Raw genomic sequence first — 8,450 nt, 5'->3', positions numbered from 1 at the left:
GCGATGACACTGCTGGTCGGACGAGGGTCTCGAGGCTGTCTGCGGCGATGGAGTGCTCTGGTTATTGGCTTGGGCCAACTAGCCAGAGGTTCCAAAACCCCAGCTCCAGACGGCGCCGTCGGCGGCGAGGGCGAGGTTGTGGTTGCGTCCAGCCGACACAGCGACGACGCGCTGGCCAGCCAAGGCCTCGAGCTTCTTGGGCAGCAGCTGCTCCTCCTCGTCGCCGTGGCCCAGCTGGCCAGAGGCTCCAAAGCCCCAGCTCCAGACACTGCTGTCGGCCGTGAGGGCGAGGTTGTGAATACCTCCAGTCGACACAGTGACGGCGCGCTCGCCGCCCAGCGGGGAAGGGAGGCGTGTCAGCGTGTTGAGCCGCGTCACGCCCTCGCCGTGGCCGAGGAGACCTGGGACGTAATGCGGCGCCGAGCCGCACGACGAGAGCCGCCCCTCGCCGTCGATGAAGACGCTGTGCCGTTCGCCTGCCGCCGCCCTCGCCGGCGGGTTGGACTCGCGCAGCAACGCCGAGTAGCACAGCCACCGCACGGCGCAGCTCTCGCCCTCTGGCAGCGCCGGCAGCTCGAAGCCTTGCTCTTGCGCCCACAAGCGGATGCCCTCCGCCGCGAGCGAGGCGTAGAACAGCAGCGAGACGGCCGCGACGCGAGCGATGTCGGCGGGGTCGCAGCGGGAGATGACGCGCGCGAGAAGCTCAAGGGGCAGGTCGGTGAGGGGGCAGTGTGCGGCGGCGGCGGCGGCGGAAGCCAGGCGCCGGGAGCGACGCCGCAGAGACATCGCAAGAAGAATTCTGCCGGGACATAAAGTCCAAACATGTCAGGATACGCCGCGAGGAGGACGGAGTTGCGCCGACAGGCGAAAGAAGCCGCGAGAACAAGGGACCGGCAGGCGGCGGCGTCGCAGGACGAGGCAGAAGAGAACGACGCGACAGAGGAGGAAGTGACAAGGGAGAGAACGACGAGGGTGGGACGACCGCGAGGTGGCATGAAGGTTGCAGCGAGAATCGGCGAGAGACTGCGAAGAGAGATAGGAAGAGGCAGACTCCCTAGGGTGGGCGACGGATAGCGCACCACACACCTCTCCTTAAAATCCCTGTGTGGTGGCGGCGTGCCGTCCTCCCATCCCTCCCTTGGGTTGTCTGTTTTCTTTCTTTCTTTTATGTCACGATACACCCGAAGGGGACCCCAGCGCCAACATCATCGCTTCGGTGGAAGTACGAGTGTTCGAAGAGAGAGTGGACCTGAGCAACGATATGACTTGGCGGCAAATGATCGGAGTGGGCGTCAGAAGAGTCGTCCTTGCGCGAGGAGAGCTCGATAAACTCGAGGGGCCAAAATATGCCGCTAGCAGGGCAGAGCTGCGACGAAAGGCGGGAGAAGAAGCGAGAGTAAGGGATCGGCAGGCGGCGGCGGCGTCGCAGAACGAGGCAGAGGAGAGCGGACGCGACAGAGGAAGAAGCAACAAGAGAGAGAACGACCCGAGAGAATAAATAAATAAAACGGACACGCCAAAACGAGGGGTGGGAGAAGGACAGGGTCCCCACCTGCACGAGCAGGATCTTGTAAGGACGATCAGGGACACAGGGGAACGGGAGCGGGGAGCGCATCGCGACGTCCCTAGGGAAGCAGAGCTCTGCCTGTGGGGGGTGCTGGCATCTCTGCACAGACAGCTGTAAGTAGCATGCGTTCCAGTGGCGAGAATTTATGGTCGGCACCAAAATCAGTGGTCTCACCGGCGGGCCCTCCTACTGCCAGCCGGGCGGTGCGGGGCACGCCAGCCTCTCTTCTACGCCTCTCGTGCCTCGCGGCGCCTCTGCGTCAAGGAGGGAAGATACGGCTCTCGCAGCCCATCATACGCCGTGGCACAGCGGAGAGCACAGCGGGCTGTACAAGTCCATCGGATAGTGCTCAATATCTTCGCATGCTCGTCGTGCGCCCTTTTTTCTTTGTTTCGATCGTGACACGACGCCCTCGATTGTGTCAATGTTGAGCGACAGCTTCGCAGACCTGTGCATGAGCGAGCGCCACGTCGTGATCGACGCACTAAACTACCTGAGCACCTTCATGCCCGTCAACGAGCCCGGGTTTAAGGGCCGCACAGAGCCGTGGCCCCTTGTGCACGAGGCAGCGGTTCGCGTGCACGCCTTCGTTGACGGCTGCAGGAAGAGTGGCGTGACGCCGCATTTCGTGATTGACTGCGGCTTCGAGAGCGACGAGGCGCTTCAGACGTGGATGGGCCGCCGCGAGAAGGAGGTGCAGGAGCAAGAGCGCAACATGCCGTACAACGCCGACTGCATCCTCGCAGCCCTCCTGCTGCAGCGCGGGGCCGACGTGCTGCGCCCAGTCAATCTTGACGGCGACGATGTCGTCGTGCGCATGGCGGTTGAGCTGCATTGCGCTGTGGTCTCCAACGACACCGATATGATGCGCTACAAGGAGCTCAGCCACTCCAAGATCATGGTCGGATGGCTCTTCAAGCCTGACGGCCGGGTCGAGTTTGTGCGGCGGACCCACTTTGCCATGGCCAAGGGCAAGGAGGGTCTGCCCCCAAAGTCGATCGAGCATCTGCCCTTTGAACTCGAGCGCTGGCGTGCGGAGGCGGCCGACAACAAGTTCGTGGCCACGGTGGGCGAGGACGAGCACGTGTACCGCCGCGGCAACAGCGACTGTTTCACCAAGCTGCTCGGCAACCTGCACCACCTCGCCCAGCCGCTGCGGCGCGCCTTGTATGCAAAGATGGGCATCGTTCAGGTCAGCGAGATGTACCCCATCTGGGACGGCAAGCCAGGCTGGTACAAGACGACTGTGACCTCGGACGCGTCGCTTGCTGCCGTGCTCGAAGCTGGGGCATCGGGAGCGCTCGCATGGCTCGTGAAGGCCGAGGACCAGGCGGCCGACGCCAAGCTGCGGGGCATCGATCGCAAGTGGCGGTCGTTTTCTCGCGTGATGATGTCCGCTGAGCTGGTCTCCAGCGTGGGCGACGGCAACATCCTCAAGGCCCTCGTCCTAGCAGCAGGCATTGACCCCGACCCTGGCATCAACGTGGCCATCGTGCAGGAATGGGCCGCGGAAGCGCCGCAGAGCCGCTGGGCGCCGCCCGAGCATCTGCAGTACAAGAGCTGCTGCGACTGCTCGCAGCCAAATTACATGAACATGGGAGAGCTCGAGTTCTTCTGGGAGAAGGGGTACACCTTGCCGCGCCGGTGCAAGTCGTGCCGCGTCGCGCGCAAGAAGTGAGTCGTGGCACCGCTCGCGCTGGGTGCGTGGAAGGGGGGCGACGAGTGGAGTGAGAGAGTGAGGAGTGGAGCCAAATAAGGCCGGGCTCTCTCACTCGCCCTGAAGGTGGCTTCGTAAATAAAACGGACACGCCAAACGAGGGGTGGAAGAAGGACAGACAGGCTCCCCACCTGCACGAGCAGGATATTGGAAGGACGATCAGGCAACAGGGACACAGGGGAACGGGAGCGGGGAGCGCATCACCCGGTAGGACAGTTGTGCTCCCAGCTCGAGAGCGCCGCAGCAAGAGCAAGGCGACGAGATGGCGGCCCGTCGCAGCCTCTTTGCGTGCTGCTCCTGCAGCTCTCTCGCTGCTCTTCCTGGCCCGGCGCCGTGCCAGCTCTGTGGCCGCGCGGGGGATGTCAGGTACTGCGTAGCTCTTCCTTGTGGAGGCACGCGACGACTCCAGACGGACCCTAGTACGCTCCAATGTATCCTCACGGATGCTAGGAAGTGAAGCCCAGATAAAGTAGGTCTAGCTCGATCTCGTTGCCACCACGCTCTGAGAGCGCCAGTTTCTCGTTTATATGAAAATCCATTTGGAAAATTAGGTGCCCTGTAGGCTTGGCTGCAAAGGGGATTTCGCGTTTTGTTTTTTTGCTTACAAAACCGGGCGGCGTCTCGTGCTCGACCGAAAGACCGTCGTCAGTCGGCAGTCGCGAGAAAAATGGAAGACGACCTCGGCGACCTTGACTTCCCTGAACTCCCCGACCTCATGACCGACGTCGTGGGCAACCCCGAGGGCACCTCCGCTCACACCTCCGGGGATGATACCACGCTTATGGCTCGCACGGAGGCCAACTCACACGAGCAGCCGCTGGGCGATCCCATGCAAGCCAACTCTGAGACACTTGACGGGCAGCGCCTCAATCGCCTGCTGGCCAACCCGAGCAGTTTGAAACCAGTCGATGCTCAGTGGTTCCTGCGCCAGAAGGACTCACTCGTCTCGTCGGGACTCGTGAGCATCGAGGCATCCACGTGCGGCCGGCGGTCTTCTGCGGCCACGCCGAGATGACGTCGCGCGCGCAGGAGGCGGTGGCGAGGGCTTTTGATCTGGGCCAGATCAACGTCCTGGTCGCGACGAGCGTCGCAGAAGAGGGTCTCGACGTGCCAGACACTCGAGTCGCCATTATGCTGGACGGCATCACCTCTGGCCGCGTGCGTGTCCAGTGCCGCGGTCGCGTCATGCGCCGGCCCGGCGGAGCCTTCCACATCCTCTACTATACGGGCTCGGCCGAGGACGTGGGCGTCTGGCGCTCGCAGCAGCAGGTCGACGCCTCGCACAAGGCGCTCGAGGAGCTCGCCGCCGACCCGCAGGCGATCGCGAGCCTCAGTGTCGGCCCGAACCCGCTGGTGCAGCTCAACACCCTCAAGCAGAAGGGCATCGTGGAGGGTCCGCAGTTCGAAGGCACCGAGCACAGCGTCAACGGCATGTTCCATGTGACGGTCACGTTGACGCTGGTCAAGACCGGACGAGAAATTGTCGCGGCTGCAACCGACAAGAACAAGAGGAAGGCGAAAGCCGCCGCCGTGGAGAGAGCGGTGGCGACTCTCCTCGAGGGCCAGTCGGCAGAGCTTCGCTAAAGGCGCATGCCATCTAGTGCTGTGCGCATCGGAGGCCGGCTCGCTCGTGGCGGCGCGGCTCTATGCCCCCTTGGCCGGATGGCGCGCGCGGCGACGGCTACTCTTATCTGCTCTTTGCGGTGTGCAGGCGGTGTGACGCGCGTGTCTTCTGCCTAGGTGCCTTGGCCCCCTTGCTGTTTACGAGCGTCCGTGTCTTCTGCCTTGCCGTTTACGTGCGCGCTCGGTGTGCTTCTCTTTAGATAGGAAGCGTGCGCCGTGTTGGCAATGTCGTCTGTGTACGCATGTTCCTCTACTACTCCGTTTTCTTTTTATTTAGCAGAGCCGGAATTTTGTTTTTCACGTTCTCCGACCCCTGCGTGGTGTCCAGTCCGACGTCCGAGCCTGACTGTTCTTCACCTTGCTACCTAACCCAAAGGGTGTGGAGGTGAACCTTCTTTTGTACCAGGCTAGGATTGAGAGCAGCCTCGCTCTCAACCCTATAAGTCGAAGGATTGTGAGCAGCACTCCTCGCAGTCGTAGCATCTCTGTGCGATTGTGAGCGCCTACGCTCGCAATCCTACATCTTCTAGGACTAAGAGCAGCTCCGCTCACAATGTGACTGGTGACGCCTACGACTACTACCAGCGCGCTCGCAATCCGAGCAAAGTCTAGGATTGCGAGCAGCACTGCTCACAATCGAGACATGTTGCATGCAGGTTGCAGTCTGTATAGAGAGAAACTGCACCATACAGACCCTCTCTGCACACTCAGTGCACTTGCCGCTCTCCCGGCATGCTAGCTCATTCGCCGTCTCAAGTGGCGAACAATGGACAACCCTCAGGGTGCCGCAGACCTCCTTTCCAAAGCCTCCGAAAGATAGTCTCGAAATCGAACAATCAATCACACACACCCCACTCTCCTCTCGCACGGCGACTCGGATTTCGGCGGAAAATTCTCTCTGTGGGGCACACAGGCTGCGAGCGTGTGGCGACGAGGAGGTTGGAACACGCGGCAATGCCCGAGACGTGACTCTCGAGACAGACGGCTTTATCAACGCGGATGGAGGCCCAGTCAGCAGGCTGCAGCTCGAGGCAACTGCACATAGAACAGACATCAAGCCTGAGCTAAACCAGCCAGGCGTGATTGATTGAGCTAAAGCCTAAACCAGGCACGATCGTCGGTGGGACTACGTCGCGCGATCGCCACAAACTCCCATAAAAACGAAAAAAATGCGCTCCGCGAGACCTCGATAGAGTAGTGCTGAAGGCGCTCTTTTTGATTGAAAATAGCACGAAACAAAAAAAACGACTTCGATCAGCGTCCCCCCAGAATCCGCCTCAAATCGTCAAGGCAACCACGCACTTTCCTCGTCCGCTCGCGCTTGCCGCGCCGCATTGCGCCCGACTATGCCGCCGCGAGCTGCACACCTAGACCCCCGCGACGCCTATTGCTCACGGAACCCGCCTCCCCCTCACCACCCCTACCATGCGATGCGCCCTCGCTCGCGGCGCGAGCGGCTGCACCCCCCTCGGCCTCGCACCGCCTGCCTACTCCCGCTCGCAGGTACAGCCGCTGCCATGGAGGGCCCTGCACTTACCCTCCGCTCGCCCTGCCCTCCCGCATCGCGCGCCGAAACCCGCTGCGAGCTGCACGTCTTGACCGCCGCACGCAGTTGCTCACCCGCCGCGCCCGCACCACTCCCAGGCGGCGGGCGATGCGCTTCACTCACTCGCATGTACCCCCCTCGCACCGCCTGCCACCTCCCGCTCGCAGGGCCGACCGCCTCCCCGACTCCGCAGAAGCGATGTTGCCTCTTGCAATCGCACTTCTTATCCTCTCCGCCAGTGTCGCCGACGCGTTTAGTTCCGTGCCCGAATTCCCTCCGCCGCCAGCGCCACCAGTGTACGTCATCATGGGTCCCGACAGTGTGCCAATCGCACGCGCCATCGTGGACGCAACGGAAGCTTGCCCCGTGCTGATGGCTGATGGGAAGATGATGATCGTCACCACGCATGCAGAGCCTGACCCTGATCACGGCTTTCCTGAACGCGTCTGCTCTGGAGATCTGCCGAAAAACTACAGCTTCGCCTCTTTCGGGCCGACAGATTTGCCCTCCGTTGAGTCGGGCCCAGTCAATTTTGGGATCATCGGGGACACAGGCTTGCGAGTCAAGGTGAAAAACAATGGCACCCTCCCTTGCCCCGCCAACCTCTCCGAGAGCATTGTCGAGTACCCCGGGAGCGCTGGAGTCTGCTTTGATTATGGAAAATGGAACGGGAAGATCCAGGGAATGGAACAATCGCTCAATCCGGTCTCGAACCCGTGGCCATACCAGCTGATGGCGGACGAGCTCGCTGGAAAGAACCCTGACGTCATCATCCACGTGGGAGACTTCTTGTACGGCGAAACCGAGTGCCCGGACGTGTGCCCCGTTGACGAGGAAGACGCGACCAAGGGATTCCTGGACCCATGCCCATGCGCGAACATGACGAGCCACGGGGATCAGTGGAGCAGTTGGCAAGAGGACTTCTTCGAACCTTCGAGGAAGCTCTTGCTCGCAGCGCCATGGATCATACTCCGCGGCAACCACGAGATCTGCACGAGGTCGGGGGTTGGATGGTTCCGGTATCTGGACCCGCGTCCGATGCCTCCCCTCCAGGAATGGAAGTGGCAAGGGGCGAAACAATACGTCCCATGCAGTGAGTTCACCGATCCATACGTCGTCACCTATCACGATGTTCAGTGGCTTGTCGTCGACAGCAGCCAGGTCGCTTCTGTCGGTGGCGGCATCGACCATTACGATGGGGATTGTCCGACCGAGGTCACGGTGATCACAGGTCTCGACCCCCGCAACGAAAGTGCGTTTCCCTACACGCCGAATTCGTCGCACGGCTTTGACCCGTCCAATTTCCCCGCGGAGTACGGCAACTATACTGAGATCTTTGCAGAGGGCAAGTCAATGCTAGACAGCCACAAACCCGTGGGGCTGCTTTCGCACCGCCCCCTGTACGCCATCACGTGCCACAAGGGCAGCTACCTCGCGCTCGACTACACTCTCCAACTGGCTGCCGAAGCGACCGGTCTCTTCAACTCCACGATCAAGTTTGTCCTATCTGGGCATTACCACCTCTTCCAATACGTTGAGTACGAAGGCCGCGTCCCCACCCTCGTCTTCGGGCACGGAGGGACCAAGCTCTTTGACGGCGATCCGAACATTGCGACGGCTGTGGGGGCCACGGTCCTCACGGAGGACGGCGCGCCGGCAGCAGTAATTACTGCAAACTCGACGATGTACAAGCAGTTTGGGTTCGGTCTGCTTGAAGTGAAGGAGGAGCGCTTTGAGGTGACCGAGGGTGCTGGCGCAGCCTGGCAACGCTTCAATTTCACGATTCCAGCCTAGGCTTGGAGTCAATGCGATGGCCGTTTGCTGCTGGGCTTGCTAACCGGGGAGTCTGCTCTCTGCTTGCGCTCACTCGGGTGTCTGCTCAGTGATAGAGCCATGTGATGGCGTCATGTAGACCGATCGACTGACCATCCTTGCATGCGCGGGGTCCCTGGCGGCCAGTTGTCAAGGATACTCTTGTGGCTTTAGCGGCAACTTCT

The 8,450-nt window shown here is 61.5% G+C and overlaps 2 protein-coding genes across 2 annotated transcripts; both read left to right on the top strand.

The window, feature by feature from the left end:
- Positions 1 to 3,951: 3,951 nt before the first annotated feature.
- Positions 3,952 to 4,868, top strand: EMIHUDRAFT_243843 (hypothetical protein; the record flags this gene model as incomplete). The annotated part of the gene is made up of 2 exons (XM_005770063.1): positions 3,952 to 4,242; positions 4,314 to 4,868. The coding sequence occupies 2 exons, from the start codon at positions 3,952 to 3,954 to the stop codon at positions 4,866 to 4,868; spliced, it is 846 nt and encodes a 281-aa protein (XP_005770120.1).
- A 1,783-nt stretch (positions 4,869 to 6,651) lies between these two features.
- Positions 6,652 to 8,247, top strand: EMIHUDRAFT_243841 (hypothetical protein; the record flags this gene model as incomplete). The annotated part of the gene is made up of 1 exon (XM_005770062.1): positions 6,652 to 8,247. One exon carries the CDS (start codon positions 6,652 to 6,654, stop codon positions 8,245 to 8,247), a length of 1,596 nt encoding a protein of 531 aa, XP_005770119.1.
- Positions 8,248 to 8,450: the final 203 nt, after the last annotated feature.

The sequence above is a fragment of the Emiliania huxleyi genome (assembly GCF_000372725.1).
Source record: "Emiliania huxleyi CCMP1516 unplaced genomic scaffold EMIHUscaffold_400, whole genome shotgun sequence".
Classification (NCBI taxonomy): domain Eukaryota; phylum Haptophyta; order Isochrysidales; family Noelaerhabdaceae; genus Emiliania; species Emiliania huxleyi.
The sequence above is the reverse complement of the archived record's forward strand: the minus strand, read 5'-3'. Positions and strand labels throughout refer to the sequence as shown.